General features: G+C 51.5%; 8 protein-coding genes across 8 annotated transcripts; 5 read left to right on the top strand and 3 right to left on the bottom strand.

Moving 5' to 3' along the window:
* Positions 1-128: 128 nt before the first annotated feature.
* Positions 129-1,241, top strand: BO97DRAFT_479091 (uncharacterized protein; the record flags this gene model as incomplete). Its single annotated transcript, XM_025700672.1, has 1 exon — positions 129-1,241. The coding sequence occupies one exon, from the start codon at positions 129-131 to the stop codon at positions 1,239-1,241; it is 1,113 nt and encodes a 370-aa protein (XP_025549902.1).
* A 476-nt stretch (positions 1,242-1,717) lies between these two features.
* On the bottom strand, positions 1,718-8,497 carry BO97DRAFT_118450 (glutamate synthase (NADH)). Its single transcript, XM_025689961.1, has 4 exons — positions 8,223-8,497; positions 8,098-8,138; positions 4,677-8,026; positions 1,718-4,627 (listed from the first exon to the last, which is right to left on the bottom strand). Exons 1-4 carry the CDS (start codon positions 8,396-8,398, stop codon positions 1,811-1,813), a joined length of 6,384 nt encoding a protein of 2,127 aa, XP_025549903.1. The 5' UTR covers positions 8,399-8,497; the 3' UTR covers positions 1,718-1,810.
* Positions 8,498-9,835: 1,338 nt separating this feature from the next.
* Positions 9,836-10,973, bottom strand: BO97DRAFT_479093 (uncharacterized protein; the record flags this gene model as incomplete). The annotated part of the gene is made up of 5 exons (XM_025700673.1): positions 9,836-10,271; positions 10,318-10,368; positions 10,466-10,485; positions 10,577-10,582; positions 10,646-10,973. 5 exons carry the CDS (start codon positions 10,971-10,973, stop codon positions 10,062-10,064), a joined length of 615 nt encoding a protein of 204 aa, XP_025549904.1. The 3' UTR covers positions 9,836-10,061.
* A 2,352-nt stretch (positions 10,974-13,325) lies between these two features.
* Positions 13,326-15,046, top strand: BO97DRAFT_372098 (uncharacterized protein). The gene is made up of 2 exons (XM_025692851.1): positions 13,326-13,690; positions 13,739-15,046. Exons 1-2 carry the CDS (start codon positions 13,658-13,660, stop codon positions 14,873-14,875), a joined length of 1,170 nt encoding a protein of 389 aa, XP_025549905.1. The 5' UTR covers positions 13,326-13,657; the 3' UTR covers positions 14,876-15,046.
* An 86-nt stretch (positions 15,047-15,132) lies between these two features.
* On the bottom strand, positions 15,133-16,841 carry hem13 (coproporphyrinogen oxidase). The gene is made up of 2 exons (XM_025695476.1): positions 16,463-16,841; positions 15,133-16,400 (listed from the first exon to the last, which is right to left on the bottom strand). The coding sequence occupies exons 1-2, from the start codon at positions 16,670-16,672 to the stop codon at positions 15,294-15,296; spliced, it is 1,317 nt and encodes a 438-aa protein (XP_025549906.1). The 5' UTR covers positions 16,673-16,841; the 3' UTR covers positions 15,133-15,293.
* A 726-nt stretch (positions 16,842-17,567) lies between these two features.
* On the top strand, positions 17,568-18,595 carry BO97DRAFT_479096 (autophagy-related protein 8). Its single transcript, XM_025700674.1, has 3 exons — positions 17,568-17,875; positions 17,945-18,177; positions 18,238-18,595. Exons 1-3 carry the CDS (start codon positions 17,786-17,788, stop codon positions 18,269-18,271), a joined length of 357 nt encoding a protein of 118 aa, XP_025549907.1. The 5' UTR covers positions 17,568-17,785; the 3' UTR covers positions 18,272-18,595.
* Positions 18,596-18,931: 336 nt separating this feature from the next.
* BO97DRAFT_406747 (putative mitochondrial GTP/GDP transporter Ggc1) lies at positions 18,932-20,586 on the top strand. Its single transcript, XM_025695477.1, has 7 exons — positions 18,932-19,028; positions 19,107-19,252; positions 19,316-19,353; positions 19,426-19,467; positions 19,541-19,788; positions 19,842-20,019; positions 20,070-20,586. Exons 2-7 carry the CDS (start codon positions 19,165-19,167, stop codon positions 20,403-20,405), a joined length of 930 nt encoding a protein of 309 aa, XP_025549908.1. The 5' UTR covers positions 18,932-19,028; positions 19,107-19,164; the 3' UTR covers positions 20,406-20,586.
* A 363-nt stretch (positions 20,587-20,949) lies between these two features.
* Positions 20,950-21,738, top strand: BO97DRAFT_372109 (uncharacterized protein). The gene is made up of 2 exons (XM_025692852.1): positions 20,950-21,115; positions 21,271-21,738. Exons 1-2 carry the CDS (start codon positions 21,093-21,095, stop codon positions 21,446-21,448), a joined length of 201 nt encoding a protein of 66 aa, XP_025549909.1. The 5' UTR covers positions 20,950-21,092; the 3' UTR covers positions 21,449-21,738.
* The last annotated feature ends 283 nt before the right edge of the window (positions 21,739-22,021 follow it).

Raw genomic sequence — 22,021 nt, forward strand, 5'->3', positions numbered from 1 at the left:
TCTTCCTCGAACTCACCATTTCTTCCTATACAATCCGATTTATTACCGTTCTCGATACCAGTTCTATATTCGCAACTGTCCGCGACCGAGCGGCAACCCTCCATCACTTCACCATCTTGTATTGCAAGATGGAAGAGCTGACCGAACAAAAAGAGACGAACAGAATCAGGCAAGGTGCGTTTTCTGGCCCTTCGGGTTCAGAAGCAGCAGCAGCAGCATCATCATCAGCGACGCCAACAACGCCTACAACGCCGACGAACTCACTTCCATCCCAAATCCCAGCACAGCCTTCCTACAATACCTTTCGCTCCCCACATTATTATGAAAACACCCAATCTCCATCACATCATGAAGGGTCAGCTGGTAACCGCCATTACAACGCTGACCACCATCCCTTCTCCACCCATGATCCCCTCTACTACCACCCTGAACACCGCAAAAGCGTGAGCTGGAGCCGGCCTTCTGCAACGGTTATTCCCCCTCCTGTCCCTGTTCCCCTTCCAGACTGTCCTCAGGAGATCCGCAGCAGCGCCTCGAATGTCGCTGATGCCGACTTGATGCCACCTCCTTTCCGTCCCATTTCCCAAACCCCACAGCCCACTCCGATCCTCAAACCACCCACCAAGACGGACGACGAAACCCTCCAAATGAATCTTCGGGCCATGCTCAGGATAGCCGATCGCCAGCTCGGCGCGTGCCAGGACATTCTCAGCTCCATGAGCCAGGATCTCCTGCGTGATCTCATCCACCTGGAGAATCGCTTGATGTACGTCGATTCCCTGATACAGGAGGATGAGAGGCAGTGGGGTATGCTGCGCAGGTATGGGAAGCCTCACAGAGTCTCCGTTCACTGTGGATCTCGCGGTGATGTCCATGTCCATGAATACCGCTACGGCCGCGGTCGTGGTCTTATGGGGAGTCGGGCTGCGCGTCCGACTGGGCCTGTGCGCCCGGATCATCGTGGTGGTAGTCGCCAGAGCGGCTGGGACGGTGCCGTTGCCTACGGGCGAGTGAGCAAGAATGTGAGCAAGAATGCGAGCAACATAGGCGATATGACCGGGATTGCGGCTAGGATTAGACTTGGGTATGAAGAATTGAAGAAGGGCTATTCTTCTCGGCAGAAAGCAAAAGAAAACCAGGACCAACACTGTGCCCGGGAAGGATATGAGACAGAGATAGAGACGGAAGATGATGATAGTGATGAGGATTACCAATACGAGAAGTACGAGGAGGAAGATTAGGATGGAGGCAAGTCTTTAAAGGAATCGAGTTGGCCGTAGGATGACAGAAATATCCTCCAGTTGTCTGTGGAAGTTCGCTGGCGATTGCAATTTTAGTAGGCTTTCTTTGATATCAGCTTGCACCGTTATCGATTGAATCAATACCAAGTAATCTACTGGTCCAAGTCGTTGCAAATCATCATATTGATATTGATGAGAATAGAATATGTACAGACGGATAGAAAGTCGCACAAGATAACAAAACGCTCTGACCCCTTGCACGACATTTTAAGAGACAGGGACGCTGCACAACGCAAAGCCAGCGTAGCAACGAAGCAGAAGTCTTCAATCAACCTCCCCAAAATGATCTCTCGAAGAAATAATAACAAAATGTAGGTAGTCATGGTGAAAACAATCCACCTGTTTTGACTCGGCCGAATCAACCAACTCTTCCTTGGGATTGGTTTACTTGGTCGATTTCATTCTCTTAACATGAACTGTCATAGATTCGTTGTGATCATGAGTCTCAAATAGGGTCGTTGTACAGCTGGATCCAGTCCAACATGATGCAACAGAGATGTAGAAAGAAATTAAGCCGAAACAGTCTGTGGCGCCGATTGAGGGACTGCATCGATAGCAGGACGGCGAACAATGCCACCAGTGACTGGGAGCTGGGAGCTGATGCCCATAAGAGCAGCATCAACCTCACGGGCACACTGGCGGCCTTCATTGATACCCCAGACAATGAGAGACTGGCCGCGACGGCAGTCACCAGCGGCATAAACGCCAGAAACGTTGGTAGAATACTGACCAGGAGGAGTTTTGACATTCTTGCGGGCGTCGCGTTCGATTTCGTCTCCCAAAAGGCGGTCCTCAGGGCCAAGGAAACCCATCGAGAGGAGAACAAGATCGGCGGGGAAGAATTGCTCGCTGCCCTCGACGGTCTTCATATCCCAACCGCCGGAAGCGCCCTTCGTCCACTCCACACGAACAGTATTGATACCCTTGACGCGGCCACTGCCATCGTCAACGAACTCCTTGGACATGACACAATACTCGCGAGGGTCTTTGCCCATGTGTGTCTTGACTTCTGAGTGACCGTAGTCGACACGGTAGATGCGAGGCCACTGAGGCCACGGGTTGTCGCGGGCACGCTCCGGGGGAGGCTGGGGCAGTAATTCAAAATTGGTGACGGATTTGGCGCCGTGGCGGACGGAGGTACCAATGCAGTCATTACCAGTATCACCACCACCAATGACTACAACGTGCTTGTCCTTGGCGGAGATGTACGCACCGTCAGCAAGGTTGGAATCGAGGAGCGACTTGGTGTTACGATGCAGGAATTGCATGGCGTAGTGGACGCCCTCAAGTTCGCGTCCAGGGACCTTGAGATCACGAGCCACGGTGGCACCAGTGGCAATGATAATGGCATCATTAATCTTGCGCAAGGACTCCAGGGTAACGTCGTGTTCAGGTCCAACGGGAGTGTTAGGAACAAACTGAATGCCTTCGGCGGCCATCAGGTCGACACGACGCTGCACAACCTTCTTGTCCAGTTTCATGTTGGGAATACCATACATGAGTAGCCCGCCAATACGATCAGCACGCTCGTAGACAGTGACACTGTGTCCGGCACGGTTGAGTTGATCCGCAGCGGCGAGACCCGCCGGGCCAGAACCGATGATGGCAATGGTCTTATTAGTGCGAGCTTTTGGAGGACGAGGGACCATCCAGCCCATTTCAAAACCGCGATCGATGATAGCACACTCAATTGACTTGATACCAACCGGATCTTCGTTGATACCAAGAACACAGGCCCCCTCACAAGGAGCAGGGCAGACACGGCCCGTGAACTCGGGGAAGTTGTTTGTCATGAGGAGACGGTTGAGGGCATCTTGCCACTGGTTCTGGAAGACCAGTTCATTCCACTTGGGAATGATGTTGGAAATCGGGCATCCAGTATCGGATTGACAGAAAGGAACGCCACAGTCCATGCAACGAGCGGACTGGTATTTAAGCTCATCCTCGCTAAGACGGGTAGAGAGCTCAGCCCAGTCACGCGTTCGAGTAGCAGGGTTCCGATATTTCTCACTGCGACGGTTGTACTTCATAAATCCTCTGGTCTTGTCAAGAATGAGGGCAGAGCGCTTCTTCTCAGTCTTAGAGTCACTGATACTGTCTTCAATATCAAGCATCTCAACCTTCTTGGCATCCTTTTCGGACTGAGCCTTCGACTGCTCGGAGGGGACTGGGGTGCCAGGAAGCTGAGGCAGAGTGAACTCGGCCTTCTTCGCGGCTTTAGCCTTGGCGTTTTCTTCCTCAAGGATGCGCTTGTAGTCGATGGGCAAAACCTTGACAAAGTGACGGAGGGCACGAGTGAAGTCGAGCAGGATGCGAGCAGCCAGTTCAGAACCGGTGTAATGGTGATGATCCTCGATCAAGCCACGAACGAAGGCGATTTCGGCGGGATCCTCCAGCCCACTGACTTCAATCATCTCCATGTTGACCTTGGAGTGGAAGTCCTGGTTCTTATCCAAGATATAGGCGATGCCGCCGGACATACCAGCAGCGAAGTTGCGACCAGTGGGCCCAAGGACAAGCACCCGACCGCCAGTCATGTACTCACAGCCGTGGTCACCAACGCCCTCAACGACAGCGGTGGCTCCGGAGTTACGGACGGCAAAACGCTCAGCAGCCATACCACGGAAAAAGCAGGTACCCCGAGTAGCGCCATAGAGACAGGTGTTTCCAACAATGACGTTCTCCTCAGCCTTGTACGCAGCGCCGCGGGGTGGGTAAACGATGAGGCGGCCTCCGGAAAGACCCTTCCCAACATAGTCGTTGGCATCACCCTCCAGCTCAAGAGTGATACCTGGAGCAAGATAAGCACCAAAGGACTGGCCGGCAGAGCCCTTGATGTTCGAGTGAATAGTGTCTTGCGGGAGTCCTTCGCCACCATAGCGGCGACTGACCTGATAGGACAAGGTAGCACCCAACGCACGATCAGTGTTAACGATATCACATTCGATTCGGCAGGGCAGACCCTTTTCCAATGCAAGCTCAGACTCGGCAATCAACTTGTTATCTAGACGAGTGTGAAGACGATGGTCCTGCTTGCGAACATTGTAGGTAGCCACGCCAGGACGGAGGGAGTGGGCGGGAGTAAGAATGAGAGAAAGATCAATGTTCTCTTGCTTAGGGGTTTTAGGACCATCTCGAACCCTGAGAAGCTCAGCACGACCCACCATCTCATTGACTGTTCGAATGCCGAGTTTGGCCATAATGGCACGCATCTCGTTGGCAACATAATAAAAGAAGTTGATCACATGCTCAGGGGTTCCTTGGAATTTGGCCCTCAGGGCGGGGTCCTGGGTTGCAATTCCAACAGGGCAGGTGTTTAGGTGACACTAGAAGCTGTCAGTAAAGCAGTTCTCAGAACTCGAATGAGTGCCTTACCTTGCGCATCATGATACAACCCATGGCAATCAACGGGGTGGTTGCGAACCCGAACTCTTCTGCGCCGAGCAGACACGCTACAGCAAGATCGCGACCGGTACGAATCTGACCGTCAGTTTGGACAACAACACGCCCACGCAGGTCGTTCAAGACGAGGGTCTGATGAGTTTCCGCGAGACCCAACTCCCAGGGAAGGCCAGCATACTTGATACCAGTCCAACGGGAAGCACCAGTGCCACCATCGTGACCGGAAATCAGGATATGATCAGCCTTGGCCTTAGCGACACCGGAGGCAACGATACCAACACCGACCTCAGACACGAGCTTAACGGAAACGCGTGCGCGAGGGTTAGAACACTTGAGATCGTAGATGAGCTGCTTAAGATCTTCAATAGAGTAGATGTCGTGGTGCGGAGGCGGCGAGATCAAACCAACACCAGGTGTAGAGTATCGAGTGCGGGCGATAGGACCGACTACCTTATGTCCAGGGAGCTCACCACCTTCACCGGGCTTGGCTCCTTGTGCCATCTTGATCTGCAACTCATCAGCGTCCGCAAGGTAGTGAGAAGTCACACCAAAACGGCCGGAAGCGATCTGCTTGATGGCGGAGCGCATTGTATCACCGTTTTCAAATCTCTTGCTTCGCTCGGGATCCTCACCTCCTTCGCCGGTGTTCGACTTCCCACCGAGGCGGTTCATGGCAACTGCCAAGGTAGAGTGTGATTCCATGGAGATAGATCCATAAGACATGGCACCCGTAACGAACCGACGCACAATCTCGGTCCACGGTTCGACCTGGTCAATGGGGATGGGGGTGCGCTGCTCAAAGTCGAAGTCAAGCATACCACGCAGGGTACAGTTCTTGATCTGCTCATGTTCAGCCTTGGCATACGCTTCATAAGACTTGTCATTCTTTGTGCGGACAGCATCCTGCATGTTCGCAATGCTGACTGGGTCGTTGATGTGCTCTTCACCGCCGTCACGCCAGTGATATTCACCAGATTCAGGAAGGCCGGGAATATCGACGATCTCACGCGAAGGATATCCACGCTCATGGAAAGCGAAGGCATCCTGAGCAATAAGCTCAAAAGTCATACCACGAATGCGGCTCGCGGTTCCTGCAAAGCAGCGGTCAATGACGCTGTCGTCAATACCGAGGGCTTCGAAGATCTGAGCGCCCTTGTAGGACTGCAATGTTGAGATACCCATCTTGCTCATGACTTTAAGAATACCACCATCGCAGGAAGCCTTGTAATTTTCGATGACCTTCTCATCAGGAAGTTGTTTGCGAATCAACTTTTCCCTGTTCATCTTAAGAATACAGTCCATAGCAAGGTAAGGGTTGATAGCGTCGGCTCCGTATCCCACTAAGACACACATGTGGTGTACCTCACGAGCCTCGGCAGTCTCGACGACGATGGCAGCGAGAGACCTCCACTTGTTGCGAACCAGGTGGTGATGGACGAGTCCAGTGGCCAATAGAGCAGATACAGGAACTCTCTCTGCTGACGTGCCTCGATCCGAAAGCACCAGGATCTTGTCTCCGTTCTGAATTGCTTCGGTAGTCGCATCGCAGATGGCATCAAGAGCTTCCAGATAACCTGGGACACCCTTCTGCTTCTCGAATGTGATATCAATGGTCTTCACTGTCCAATCCTTGTGAGCGCGGTTGATATTCTTCAGCGCGTTGAATTCCGGAATACTCAGAATGGGAGACGGCAATAGCAAGCGGTGGCACTGTGACTGTTCCATCTCCAAGAGATTACCCTGGGGACCAACATAGCATTCCAGGGACATAACGACTGCCTCCCGAATCGGATCGATGGGAGGATTTGTGACCTGGGCAAAGAGCTGACGGAAGTATTCGTAGAGAAGGCGCGGTTGTTTGGCGACGCAGGCAAGAGGCGCATCATTACCCATGGACCCAAGGGCTTCCTTGGAGTCGGCAGCCATGGGACCCAGGAGCAAGCTTACTTGTTCAAAAGAATAACCGAACGCCTTCAAACGAGGGTCATTCTGAATAGTCGTCTCATCCAAAGCGTAGGCGAGGTCCACGCTCTGCTCGTCCAGCTTCTCTTTAATCGCAGGGAGCTTCAAGAGCTCCTTCTCCAACCAAGAGGCGAAATCATGGCGATGGGAAACAGTATACTTGAGTTCGGAGTCATCGATAATCCGACCGGCTACAGTATCGACCAGGAGCATCTTTCCGGGCTGCAAGCGGCCCTTTTGAATCACGCGTTCGGGGTCGATGTCAACGGCGCCAACTTCAGAGGCACAGATAATTCGGTCATCATCCGTGACGTAGAAGCGACAGGGACGCAAACCGTTGCGGTCAAGGTTTGCTCCGCAATAGCGACCATCGGAGAAAGTAAAGAGAGCCGGACCATCCCAGGGTTCCATCTGACAGGCAGCCCATTCGTAGAAAGCAGCCTTGGCCGGATCCATGGCTGGGTTGTCCTGCCATGCTTCGGGAATCATAAGCATGACTGCCTCGGGTAAAGAGAGCACTCCGTTGATCATCAATAATTCTAAAACGTTATCGAAGGCAGCAGAGTCAGAGCCACCATCCTCGACGATAGGATAAAGGGAGTCAAGCTCCGCCCCGAAGATGTCGGACTTCAGCACACCCTCTCTGGCGCGCATCCAGTTCTTGTTGCCACGAAGGGTGTTGATTTCACCATTGTGGGCCGCCCAACGCAGAGGTTGCGCACGATCCCATGAAGGGAAAGTGTTGGTCGAAAAACGAGAATGGACGAGAGCGAAGTGACCCTCATAATCCACGTTCACCAGATCGTGGTAGTACTGGTACACCTGCACCGGAGCCAGCTGTCCCTTGTAGACAATGTTCCGGTTACTGAGAGAGCAGAGGTAGAACCAATTGGCGAGACCAATCACATGAGTGGCACGCTTCCGTAGAACGTACAGCTGGAGCTCGAAAGTCTTGTCATCAAACTGTGCCGGATCAGTGACTTCAGGTTTGTTGCCTTCGCCATAAGCCGCCTTTAGCACCACGAAGGGTTGCATGATGATGGGCTCTCGAGAGAGTGCAGCAGGGCCCAAGATGGTCGAGTCACGAGGGACCTCTCGCCATCCCAGCACACGTAGGCCCAATGATGTTGCGATTTCCTCGAAGGTATTGGTGGACTCTTTCAAGGACTCTTCGTCTGGCTTGAAAAATAGGTTACCGACGGCATACTGGCCCAGAGGAGGGAGGTCCACCCCGACTTCGCGTGCGAAGTTTTTGATGAAGAACTTGTGTGGGATACTGGTCATTACACCAGCCCCGTCACCGTCTCGTGCGTCCGAACCAACGGCGCCACGATGCGTCATGTTACAGAGCAAGTTACGAGCTGTTCAGCAGATGCGTGCGTCAATATAGTGGCTTCTGAAGGGCGTTCAAGCTCCCGTTGAGACGACTTACCATCACTGACAATCTTGTGACTAGGCTTTCCCTTGATGTGTCTATTCAGTCGTCGTCAGTTACCTTGTCACCCTTGGGGACTTTCTCACCTGAGCGCATATTGATGGGGCAAGCAGGACACTTACGCAGCGAAGCCTACACCACAGGCATCCTTCTCATATTCAGGGTCGTAGAGACCTTGCCGCTCGGGCAAAGTGTTAGCCCAGCCATAGCCCTGCTTTGGCTGGTACTCCGAATACTCGTTCGGTTTTTGCTCATCCACTATAGATTGGCCATAGAGTTCCTCCAAGTTCAGACCCATTCTTCCGTCGGTAGCCGACAGAGAATGGAATAGCCGAATGGAAATGGGGGGCGAGGAAACTGTTGATTGTTAATTGTTGAAGCGAGGAGGGACTGCCGCGGAGTGATTCAAGGCGTGCTCGTTACGTCTAGAGGGGGTGGGTGGGGGTTTTCAAGTTTGTTATGCAAGCCAGGAGGGACGGTCGAAGAGCTTTTGGCGATGGCCCAACGTCTAGCTCTGAGTGAAGATTTATGGAAGAAGGAGGGGGGAAGAGCAAGAGAGGGAGTGGGAAGAAATTGGGTGAGGGGGAGGAGGAGGGTGGGGGAGGGGGGGAGGAAATGATTTAAAAAGGGTAACCAGAGCGGGTGGAGGGCGGACGGGGGGCAGGGGTCCGGGGGGATGTTCACCTTGAACCAATATGGATTAAGTACCATGTACCGTGTACCATGTAATAATGCTTGGGAACAAATGACAATGTGCTGCTCTTGCATCAATAACAAGAACACTAATTACTACTGTCTCCTAATAATACGACTGTGGGAAGGATCAAAAGGGTAGCCGTGGCAAATTGCAGCTTGACGGAGCAGAAGTAGCGCTGATGGCGGTGGTGGTGGTGGTATAAAGACTTGGAAGAAGATAGATAGAGTCTGTAGTAAATGACGGACACCGGGATGAAGATGAAGCTAAGGCTTGCGACTAGCCAGTGAGTTGGCCAGTCTTTTTGGTCTGTTCCTCTTCTTCCATCTTCAGTCCGCATTTTACCAGTCGATGGTAGCTTTCCACTCCCGAGCCGTCTAGAAGCAAAGGCGAGGTTGTTTTCGGCTGGCACCGCTCGCCTCCTCACAATCCCAGACTCAAGGTGCCTTGGGTCGTACACAGATGTATGTCGAGGATCTACAAACCCTTCCTTTCATCATTTGTTGTGTCGAAGGTGCATGATCGCTAACTAGCTCTCCAAAGAGGTTTGAAATGACTGCAGATCGGGACTTCTAGAGTGCAGAAGATAAGCACTCGTCCACCAATCATGACAGCGGCTTTACAAGTCGAGCACTTATTTGGCCGGGAGATTAGGTTTCAACTACGTCAAGATCCAGCCGGTGGAGCCTCGGTCCAAAAGCCAGAAAAAAGAGGTTGCTTCTAACTGACGGCGCTAGTCCTTCCTTGCCTTGGTCGTTGACTGTAATCTGGTATTCTGCCGTAATATCTTACCCGTTGCCTCCAGTTCGTAAACTCAGAACAGCATTTCCCAAGCCAGCCAGCCGACAGACTTGGGTTTATTTCTCCAATAACCCAGCTCTCCAGCTCTTTCTCTCAGATGCTCATGAATTGGGGCAAATCAGATGTTGACCAAAAAGAGAAAAGGGACCCATGTCGTCACAGATCTCCAATTGTTGTGATCTGCCAAAAAGACACGCTTGGCCTTTCGCAATAACTTCCGGTTATAATGCTTCCATCTCGCTCCCTCTGAATCACATCCATCTTACTCTTCGAAGCTGGCTAAGACCGGGCCACTGTTTGGACCAGCACGTGCCAACCATACTGCCAATACTACTACTGCTCTCTGTTTCATGGGACATATAGACTGTTGAAGTGAGGAGGCTTCGGGATTTGTGAGTGACCCAGCAATGGCAAGGTAGGGATTTCTTTTCGCGTTTCTTGGATATAGAACTCAGCGATGGAGTGCTTAATCCCAAGAGCCTTTCAGGCCGTTGGTCAGCCTGAACCGCGAGACGCATGGTTGGTGGGTAGGGGAATCCATGAGAGGGAAACTGATTCGGAAACCTTGCTTGTCCAACGCAGCACACACAGACGAGTCCAGTATACAGTAGACGAGAGAAGGATCTCGTTCTTGGTGACTGAGCTGAATTTGGCCGATAGGGTTAGATGATGATGGCTACTGCAATGCTATACCATCGCCATGGTGATTACCCAATACTTACTCCCCTCTGTCTCTCTGTCTCTGGTCGAACTACCCTGTCAACTGCGTAGAACTGCAATCGAACACAGACTGAGCAATCGGAAACGAAAGCAGTCCTAATAGCCAGGCGAGATGCTCTGCACACACGCGGCCTGCTACAGTGTACTCACGGCCGCTAGGTAGGTACCTACTAGAATAATTGAGCCAAAGCGACCGCTAGAGCGAAACACATCCTCCTTGTCTCCCAGTACTTGTACAGCCTGGAGGTAGAATTCACATACCCCACGCTGGTTGTCGGGCAATCAGTGGTAACAAGTTAACAACAGTGTGACAAGCCCATACAAACTTACAGCTAGTATATGTATTGTTAGCGGATGTCGGGAAGGTGGGATAAGTCCCCTGGGAACGGAGCGGTAACCCTGCGGTGCGTCCTGCCCGTCCTGCCCGTTCTGTCCGCCCGACCGTCGAGGTCAGCTCAGACCCTCTTCCGACAACGGCCAAGCGGACAGCAGGGGAGGGAGGGGGAGGGCCTTTCTTTATCCATTCCGGAATCCTTCCTAGGCTAAGTCCTACAGCACCGAAGCCTGGACGCCCATCCTCCCTCCCCTCTCGGCCCACCCTTTCCACTGGCCGATCCCGGAGGGATCTGGCCTTGTGGGGAGGGTTTCTCCAGCTCATTCTTTCAGGTCATCCCACCAGTTATCAACTAATGCCTGTGTTCTTACTCGACGTTAATCCACGGGCTGGACGTCCATGCAGGTTTCTTTAGAAACTTTCTTTCGGTTATACTCGATGGCTTAGCTACTGTTTCTATTCTTGTTGGATTTTCCGGGGAAACCCAACCCCCCCTTCAACCGAGTCGCCAGTGGCCACTTGGCCAAGTCAACCTTTTCCCCGTGGGATTGAAGCCTGTTCATATCCGCAGGTCCGGAATCGGTGTAGGACAATTAGCCGTTGAGAGCCCCCGACCAATTAGCGCTCCTCTTCTTGCATACACCATCCCCCGGAAATACGAGCAGTTCATATGGCCGGGCATCTATCTCGCTACTAATCTGCCCATTGATGCTTTCGAGGAAGTACTTTATTCCTTCACCATTGGCCTTCGAAACACACTTTTCAGAGATAGGATGTGTAGTTCCGAATCCCAGGACCGATAAGCATCGCTGACATCAATAATGTTACGCAAGATGTAATACTTAACTCATAAGTCTATCAGTTCATCTTTTTCCTAATCTCTTCTCGCTGTATGGATTATGAATCTTGACAGACCATAATCCAGAGCCATACCTGCACTTTCCTGCGCCATCTATATCCTCAATGTTCATCAATGCTACAAGGTGGCCTGTGTTTGGGCTCGACTCAGTCTTGTCAATTGGAGGCCTTGCTCTCGGACGACTTTGAATCGATAACGCATATCCCCTCCTCTTATCGCTGGGTGCTCCAAGTACGAACCAATTGTCTCGGTTAGGTCCGAACAGGCAATCAGATCCTCACCTGGCCTGCAGCGGTCTTTGCCATGGTTAACATCCGTACACCACCACTAGCAATTTGTTTCTGGCATCGCACTAGCTCATGAGGGGGTCTTGCACATCCATACCATCAGACTAAGGATCGGAGCGAAATGAAGATGAGTCAAGATTTCCCACGGAATCATTCGGGTCAGAGTACAACTCAATGAATGGAATGTGGCGATCGCACAGTTAAACGATCATGTCGCTCGTGTTACCAGGTCTATACACAATCTGCCTGACCTTACATACGTCTAGTCTAGTTGCATGGTAGATTGAACGGGCATCACATGACCGAGCGGAGATGCCAATGTTTCCGTCTTCCGAATTTTCCCGGAGCATCCTGCCCAGGCTTGACCGCTTTAGGTTCACCGAGCGTGGCCTTGTCGATGGGGGCGGAGAAGGGCAGCACTTCGGGATTTCTAGGAACGGAGACGGAAACGGCCGAGACCCTCCCTACGTAGCAGAAGTGCAGCTGTTCCATTGAATGTTACAGACGGGCCAAACGGAACGTCATGAGTACTGAAATGTATCTGGTAAGGTACCAGGTACTGGACTTACCTCGATCAACTTCTTTCCTATCCACTTCTCTCCCTGGCACTGGCAATTATTGCTCAAGTAGGTGGTACAGCTGCTCCGGCGATTGTAGGCAGCGCTCCCCCGTCACTGCCTGCCAATGCACGAGAAAGAAGGGCTGATGATTTGGCCTCCTCTGACTGGATGAAATCCGAGAGCTCATCTTGCAGGATTCATCCTGCCACTGAAACATCGCGGACTGCAATCCCGGTAAATGGCAGTACAGCTGGTGAAGTAGTGGTGGAGCAGACTGCTCCGTTCAAATGGTCTAATTGTCGCATCCCTCCTGCCACAGTAACTACATGTAGTCCACAGTCCACGATGTCTGAGTGTGTGCTTGATCTTTTCAACTCGTGACTTCCCCTCCATCCGTTGTTGTTTTCTGGTGAGTGGACTGACAATGGTTGCTCGGCTTCAGCTACCTATACAAGTCGTCTTTTTGCCAATGAAGAGGGTGAGAGCTTCCAGTGTCGGTCCGACCGTCTTGTCAGTCCTCGTTCATAGAATGCCTAATGCAGACATTGCACCTCTCAGCATATAAATGATTGCTTTCGTCACTGCTTCGCTCGAGCTGCGGAGTAATCGCTACTTGTGCAGAACACTTCATCGGCATAAGAAGACATTGATCACGAGGACTTCGCTTAAGACCGCCATCGAGTCTTGTGTGGGATTAGCATACACTTGGCTCTTGCAATTTGAATCTACTCATTGGCTACTGAGATCTTGAACCCCATGCTAACGTACCTGGTTATCCGGAGCTTGAATGGTTCCTCTATGCGCTTCGCAAAGTATATTTTCATCTGTCATCAAATGACGCGAACAGCGTAAAAATAGCATTGCATTCTCATTTATATGGCACCAGAGACATGAATAAGATTTTACAGTAAAGTATTAATCGTAGCCTCAAGTGACTCGAGCGTTGTAGCGAACTTTACTCAGCATTCGATGATGACCCAGTGAGATTAGATCTTCAGCTGCCGTCAGGTTTTCCCCGCACGCGGAGACTCGTTCCTCTTCCGCCATTGATAGTTTTTTCTCGGTTTCCCCCTGCAACCCCCAAATTCATCGGCATCCCAAGCTCCGACTATCGTGTCGACATCATTCGCGACACCACGATAAGGTCGCGCGCAAACGGGACTTGAAACGCAGACGGCACACCTAGGTACTTCTAGCTCTCGAGACGACCACGGTGTTCAATCAGCACCTGCGTCATTGGTCAGGACAGCCAAACACAGCAACACGCATAACTCCACCGAACGTCCGGTACAGCAGACCACAATGCTCTCCCTCCCCCTCATAACGCCCCGCGATGTACGTCATTTTCACCGTCTCCTGGACCTAGCTAACAAACCATCACAGTCCCACGAACTCTGGTTCGGCTCGTCCCAACCCTACCGCCCCTCTTCCTCCGCCCCCTCGTCTTCCAACCACCCCCATCATCACCATCATCCTCCGGGAGAACTTCACGGGCCCAACCGCCGCAATGGCAGCAACCACCCCACTACCGGACGTGGCCACTCCACCGCTTCCGGCAACATGCTCTCATCCCTCCTTCTCGAGGAACGCGCCCTCCGCGCCCGCAAAAATAATATCGCCTCGTTCGGTTACTCGTGGATCAAACCTGCCGGGTGCCCGAAGACGATGCTGGGGATGAAGGAGGAGGAGGCGGAGCGAGAGGAGGCGCTGGCGGCCGCGGCTGCGGAGATGGCGGCCGCGGCTGCGGCTGCTGAGGCGGGGATGGATGACTTTGGGGGCCAGACGCAGGATACAATAGACGGCGAGGGAATTCAGGATGATACGGGTGTGGAGAGGGACCTGGATGATGATATCCCTGACGCTGATGCGGACGGTCTAGTCGAGGAAGGTGAAGAAGGGCTGGAGGAGGAAGGCGTCGAGGACGAGGACGAGGAAGGTTACATGGAACGGGACTTGGATGACGATATACCCGAGGCCTTTTCAGGCTATGATGACGACGAGGAAGACTTGGATGAGGAGAACGAGGACTTTGATCATCAGCCAGATCTGGACGCTGACATACCTAGTGCGGCGGAGGAGGGCTACGGTGACGATGATGAGGATATGAGCGAGGACGGGGCTATGGACCGCAATCTGGACGATGACACCCCCGAGGCCGATGACGACCACTATGCACAGAGAGAAGAGGAGGAATGGCAACACACGGATACCGACGCCGAGTTCGACGACGAGGATGATGTCAGTTTCGCGCAGGATCCTTTCACCCAGAGTCTTCGCGCGAGTACGACGAGTTCCCGTGGTGGCTTGCCTCCGGCACCGATGCGGCGGGAGCGTGAAACAGAGGCTCAACGACGGTTTTTACAGCGCTGGAGTGGTGGTGGAGATGCGTTCGATACCAGCAGCATGCTTGTAGATGAAGAAGACCTGCGAGCATCGATAGCCAGCCAAGCCAGCCGAAGGAGTGTGTTCAGTCGATTCCCTCGTCGTCGAATGGGCGGCCCTAGAGACAGCCTCGAATAATTTCCTGGTTGGTCCCTGGTACTTGGAGGTATCAATGCATTAATGAATGTTTTATTGTCTCTGACTGATTTCACTCATCGTAGCGGATGATTTGGCGCAAACTGCTTTTGGATAATGTCGAGCATGCATCAAGCTGTATTCTTGGTAGCATTTTGAATGGGATCACTGATGAATGGTACATATTGTTAGCATAAGGCGCATATAGAGATATTGCTACTTTTCATAAAATAGTCTTCTGAAGTTGGACAAATCTCATATCCGATTCTTACAGTACAAATTGTGGCTCTCATTTTTGTGTATCCATGACCATATAAACCTAGACTGACTCAATAAGGTACATAAACTGAATTGTCTCCTAGAAAAAGTGGCGGGACCGCTCTTGTTGTACATCAAAGAGAAATTGGAAACTATGTTCCTATTACACCCATTGTCTAGGGTGTCTCAAAACATCCATGATCTCCTTCTCATGCTCCTTTCCTTTCGTCAGCAGCGCTTCCTCCGAATCGGGCTCCTCGGTGCGAGTTCCAGACACTGGATCCATATAGGCCCAGCTTGCTGTACGAGGAAGGCTCATCAAGATACTCTCCACTCGGGCATTTGGAGTGCGGAGACCGAAGCTGGTACCACGGTCGTAAACTAAGTTGAATTCCACATAACGACCTCGGCGAAGCTGCTGCCATTGTTTCTGTTCCGGAGTAAAAGGCATATCCTTCCTGCGCTCAATGATGGGAACATATGAGGGGAGAAAAGAAGCAAGCCCGTCCGACACGAAGGAAAAGAGCGTCTCCTGCGGATTTTGTGACGAAGTCGACGAGGACTCTAAGAAATTGGCATCGAGATCATCGAAAAATATGCCCCCGATGCCTCGGCACTCACGCCGGTGAGGTAGATAGAAGTATTTGTCGCACCAGGCCTTGAACTTGGGGTAATATGTGGCGTCGTGTCGGTCACAGGCGTCTTTGATTGTTTGATGGAAGTGTTTGGCATCCTCAGGGAAAAGGTAGGTGGGGGTCAGGTCCGTCCCGCCACCAAACCACCAGTTCTTGTCGCCATTGATTGGGTCCTTGGGATCCGAGGTCTCGAAGTAACGATAGTTCAGATGGACTGTCGGAGCCATGGGGTTGTGTGGGTGCAGGACTAGAGAGAGACCAGCGGCGAAGAAGCTCAGCGAGTCCACATCAGCTCCGACAAAGGACTTGTGATCGGCTCGCATCTTCTCGATAGCAGGACGAGGTAACTCTCCGTAGACGATTGATACGTTGACTCCAGCTTTCTCGAAGACGTTCCCATCCTGAAGAACACAGGAAATCCCACCACCCCCATTGGGCCGCTTCCACTCGTCGCTCTTGAATTGCTTTCCATCTATCCTGCTGAGCTCTTCCACAATCTTCTGCTGATGTTCCTTAATCAATTTCTCCATGCGCAGGCGCATAGGTGACGTCTCACTGATCGTTGCTTGCTTCTTCAATGCCTCATCGAGCTCCACAATCGACGGCGAGTCGAGTTCGGTTACCTCACCGGTCATCTGTATAGATTGAATGTCAGGTCGAGGGCCAATGGTGCGGGGCTGAATGGTGCAATTGGTACCATAGAATAAATTAAAGCAGCGATGAATGGAACACCAATGGCTAGTCGCAGGTATGGCCTCCACACGGTGAAGGGTTTAGCTTCGCGCGGCTTTTGGTCTGATGAATATCTGCGAAACTGTCCACAGACGCCACGAGGGTTGCAAGAGGCTCGAGGAGAGATCTGACAAAGGGACCTCCGCAGAGGCATATATGGCCGGCCCATGGCCATCGTCAACGTGCGATTGAGAAATTGGCTGATCTGTTTAAAGATCAGGTGGTGCCAGATTCGCGCTTGCGTTTTCCCGGAAATCCGCCTATGGAATGAAGAAGATGGTGGAGGTAAGCACGTATTTCACAGGGTAATAATTGGTCGGGTTGGTTCATTTGTTCCGAAAGAGTATGGGACCACCTGCGGTTTGGATAATCCGGCCATGTCGCAAGTATGATTTTGTTTGCTCTGTTTGTAAAGTATGCTCCATTTGTGCAGATCACGTGCTCGGGGTGGATCATAACAAGTCACCTAGCAATTCTTTGTTACTAAGTATGTTTGTCAAAGCATCAGGGCATACGGGTGGGCCATGATGCCCTTTGTTCATATCACATTGCGGATCTACGAACACGAAGGCTTGGTTGGATTAGGCAGGGCAAGCAGTACACTTTGACTTAAGGGGCGACCCCTGAATAGTTTAGCTGGTAGTCTGTAGATAGTCACTACCTTAGAATTTAGGCGGATAGGACCAAGGATTCTCCATTATCCATGATCTAGACACAGCTGTAAGTGGAGGCGCTGGTGGCAACGCAGCTGAACTACTGATCAATCGAGTCAGTCAGGTAGTGTCATTGCCCTTGAAATCCAAGATCGCAGCCAAGGGATACGATCATCCGACTTGGGTCATTTGAACGAATTAGTGCTTCCACGTGAAGAAACAATGACAAGATAATTGCTGACCTTCGATGCAGCGACGGAGAAGACCTCCTCACCTGACCTACTATTGACTCAACCAACGTGTGGAGGCGGTTCACCGCCTCCACCCCGTGATCCGCGCTTGCCTGGCGGCCTTATCAGCCAGTACTTGTACTTCCCTTCCATGACGCGGGGTTCGCTGTTCGCCTTCTCTTAACCTTTTGTCATCACCAACCATCCTCCTTCCACCCTGTTCTCATCTATTCATCTACTCATTCATCCCTTTATCCATCTATTAACTGCTTCTCACCTTTCTACTGTCCTCCCATCGCATCCCGGACTTTGGTTCCGCCCTCGAGTCATCTTATCGCATCTATCGGTGTTTCTCGACCTCTATCAGTGCCTCTCCTCACTAACCGCTCCCATCCCTCCAACAACATGCGTTCCAAGTTCAAGGACGAGCACCCTTTCGAGAAGCGCAAGGCTGAGGCTGAGCGTATTCGTCAGAAGTACGCCGATCGCATTCCGGTAAGAAGATTAATGTGTTTCCGTGGCTCACCGCTTGTTTGCCATGCTAACCACGCTCTGGTTTCATAGGTAATCTGCGAAAAGGTCGAGAAGTCGGACATTGCAACTATCGACAAGAAGAAGTACCTTGTCCCCGCAGACCTTACCGTTGGGCAGTTCGTCTACGTGATTCGCAAGCGCATCAAATTATCTCCCGAGAAGGCCATCTTCATCTTCGTCGATGAGGTCCTTCCGCCCACAGCAGCGCTCATGAGCAGCATTTACGAAGAGCACAAGGATGAGGATGGCTTTTTATACATCACGTAAGCATTGAACCCGGTTCCTTGGGGTGTAATTGTTACTGACGTATTGTTCGCTACCAGGTACTCCGGCGAGAACACATTCGGTGACTACTAGGCGCTGGTCGACCTGTCCGTATCTGTCTTGCTTTATCTCAAAGTAGTAATCAACTCGCGCCAACGTTACCTTGCTTCGCTCTCGGCCTTTTGAGGTGATGATGTCTCCGACATGGGATCTACCAGTCGTAGGCCGTAGCAAGATGGGCAAGCTGGACTGCGCTGGTCACTGATGCTTTTGATCTCTCGTCCGTCGGCGTTCTTCCGGTGCTATTTGTGTTCTTCCTTGTCTTTTCTTGGCGACCTGTCTTCATGTGGAATTCGTCTTAATAGGATCAAACCTCTGATTATCTCTTGTTGAATGAATGAAGACCTAACCGCGCACACCGAGAAAGCCACAAGAATAATTGTAGCCCACCCTGGAGAACTTGGAGCCTGGGCCTGAAACCGTCTGGTTCGTATGGTTGAAACTTGCAAGGCCACAAGGCTGCAGGAACAGCCGCCTGATAGTTCCAAAATCGCTTGCAACCGGGAATGAAGCGATGCTGACTCACTCACTCACATGGTCGTGAGCGGCTCCGATTCAGGGCCGATGGTGCCAGGCCCGAAGTAGACTAGTGGAGTTTATCCGTCCGCCGCGGCCGCTGCAAGTGGTTCCGAGTCGGCGCAGAAAGTCGTCGGAAAGTCGCTGGCGGCCCTCTCTCGCTCTCTTCCTCTTCCTTCCCCTTCTCCCTTCTTGGTTGGTGTGCGTTTGCCTTCTTTCTCTTTTTAGCTGCATTGTCTGGCTCCTGTTGTGTTTCGCCCCTCTCAATTTGGTGGTGAGTTGTTCTCTCCGTGGTTCTCTATTTTCTTTCTCTTCTCGACTTTTCTCGAGACTCATTCATACTCCTAAACAGAAAAAGGGAAAAAAAAAATTCAAGCTAGAATTTCGCCATCCGTGTCAACCAAGTCAAAATGTCTCCCGCTATCGTTCAAGCCGGTGCTGGCTCTGCCACTAAGGATGTCAAGAGAGAATCCGCAACTGCCCGTCTTCTGGGTTCTGGTAGGTGTTTTACAGCCCAGGAATGGCTGATGTCCGCAACTTACTGACTCGGGGTGTCCCCAGGAACGGCCGGTATCACGGAACTGATGGTCTTCCATCCTGTACGATTGCGCCCTTGTCTTATTGGCGTCGCGAACGCGCTCGATGGAATCATTTACTGACATATTTGGAAGGTCGACACCATCGCCAAGCGGCTGATGAGCAACCAGAGTCGTGTAAGAAAACCTCGGTGTTGCAAGATTTGGATTCGAACCGGGCTAAAGCCCATTTAACATGTCTGCTCATTAGATCTCTTCTCGTGAGGCAATGAACAAGGTTATTTTCAAGGAGTTTGCCGACGCTCCCGCTGGTCGCAAGTTTACCTCTCTCTTCCCCGGTCTCGGCTACGCCGCTGGATACAAGGTTCTCCAGCGTATCTACAAGTACGGTGGTCAGCCCTTCGCTCGTGATTATCTGGCCAAGAACTACGGTTCCGACTTTGACAATGCTTTCGGCAAGGGAACTGGGAAGGCTATCATGCACGCTACAGCTGGAAGGTGCGTATCTCGGATGCAGTTGACTTAGGCCCTTTAGCTAACCTTGAACCCAGTTTGATTGGTATTGGAGAGATTGTTCTTCTGCCTCTCGACGTCCTCAAGATCAAACGTCAGACCAACCCCGAGGCCTTCCGCGGCCGCGGTCTTTTCAAGATCATTCAGGATGAGGGCATGGGTCTGTACCGTGGCGCTGGCTGGACTGCAGCCCGTAACGCTCCTGGATCATTCGCTGTATGTGCCTGTCATTTGTCGAACTGAAACGTCGCTAACTGGCTGAACAGCTTTTCGGTGGTTCCGCCTTTGCCAAGGAGTACATCTATCAGCTGAAGGACTACAACTCCGCCACCTGGGGACAGAACTTTGTGGCTTCCATCTGTGGTGCCAGTGCCTCTTTGGTTGTGTCTGCTCCTCTGGACGTCATCAAGACCCGCATCCAGAACCGCAACTTCGAAAACCCGGAGTCTGGTTTCCGTATCGTGTCCAACATGATGAAGAACGAGGGTTTCGCCAGTTTCTTCAAGGGCTTAACCCCCAAGCTGCTGATGACCGGACCCAAGCTTGTGTTCAGCTTCTGGCTGGCTCAGACGCTGATCCCTGCGTTTGGACAGGTTGTGTAAAAAAGTAACTATATGTTGATTATTATAGCGGGTGCTTTGCTTTTTGGGACACGATTCATTTCTTTATGTTCAAAGTTTTTGGTGGTGGTGCCAAAATAGAGCATGCTGTTGAGCCTTGCATGTTTGATAGACAAGACAGTTTACTTTTGCTTTCACGAGTTTGAGATGGCGGCATGGCGATTGGATCTTAAGAAATACAACTCCCCTTAATTTGACTTATGAACTGTACCCTTTCCCATGTGGTCAAACTTGCTCTGTTAATGTTGTAAGAGTCGACGAGCCGCTTTTTGAGCTATCCTCACGAGGTTTACTGTGTGCCTGTGCATCGAAATATTCAAAACCGATAGCATGTTTACCTCTCCCGAGACTGAAGTTATGGGATTGAAGTCAAACTAGCCCAGCTCTGAAAACTTCTTTTGTACTACAATATGCCGATTGGGTTCACTGCCTCGGTGGCATCTTCAAAAATCTATATCAATACCCTCACGTGACCATTCTATATCTCGGAGACCATCCGCCAGCCCAGAGCCACTGTCTGGCTCAATTCGAACAAGAGAGAAATCAGCCCACTACGCAAGGTCTTGAACCATTCATTCCTGTGAATATCCTATCTTCTTCTTCTATCCAAACATCTTACTAGCACAATTTGCGACAAGCATCACCATTGCCACGCAAGCACTGCCCAAAATGCCTATCTACCTAATCTCCAAGTACGTTTCCACCAGCCCGACCAGACCACCTCAACCGATTCATCCCTGCCCAAAATCTGCCTAGTCACGCCCCCAACCCAGGCTTTGGAGATCAAATTTAGGTCCATGACACCATTCAGACCCGCAATCGAGACTAACATTGGCCGGCGCAACAGAGCCGCGGATCCGATATTCGCCTTCGCAATAGGCACCTCCGCCGCCCTCCTGCGCATTCAACGCGAACAGCGCGAGAAATTTCCCGAGCGGGCTAAGGACATTAGCATCGGGAACGTGCTCCAGCTCGGTGCGAGTCGCGTACAACGCTGGTGGGCGGGTGATTTTCAAGGGTTGTGATTGACCGCAGGATTGGGTCCTCTCCCTCTCGCTTTCTCCCACCGACACTTCTTGTGACCGAGTCAGGGACCTGACTTGAAAGCGTGTGCGAGAAACTGTGCAGAGTCGGGCCGAATTGGGAGCAGGGTGGTCAGATTACGCCTTTATCGACATCAGACTACTGACTCTGATGGACAAATTGTATATATATTTGTGTACGTAGATATTTGCGTGGCGTTGATTGGGACGGTTTTTGATTTCCAGGCTGAGCCTACATTGCCTAAATGTGTCTCACACAATTAAATAGCAGGAGCTGCTGTTAACATTGCAGTATTTATCGAGCGCTCGTGTGTACGCAGTGTAAACAGGAACCACATCCATGCTTCAGTTACAGTTAACCGTTTGCAGTTACAAACAAACTACATCTCCCGTTTATGTACCATGATATATTGAGCTGTCTATCTCCCAAGCTAGTCTTCCAGGATACATACCTCGCTTCTTTACCTTTTCCAGGCATATGTTACGCACGGTCAGACAACTCAGAATTGAGACACTGATCTTTCACATGTTGATATTCGTCTATAGGCATATGTC

The sequence above is a fragment of the Aspergillus homomorphus genome (genome assembly GCF_003184865.1).
Source record: "Aspergillus homomorphus CBS 101889 unplaced genomic scaffold BO97scaffold_27, whole genome shotgun sequence".
In the NCBI taxonomy this organism is placed as follows: Eukaryota; Fungi; Ascomycota; class Eurotiomycetes; order Eurotiales; family Aspergillaceae; genus Aspergillus; species Aspergillus homomorphus.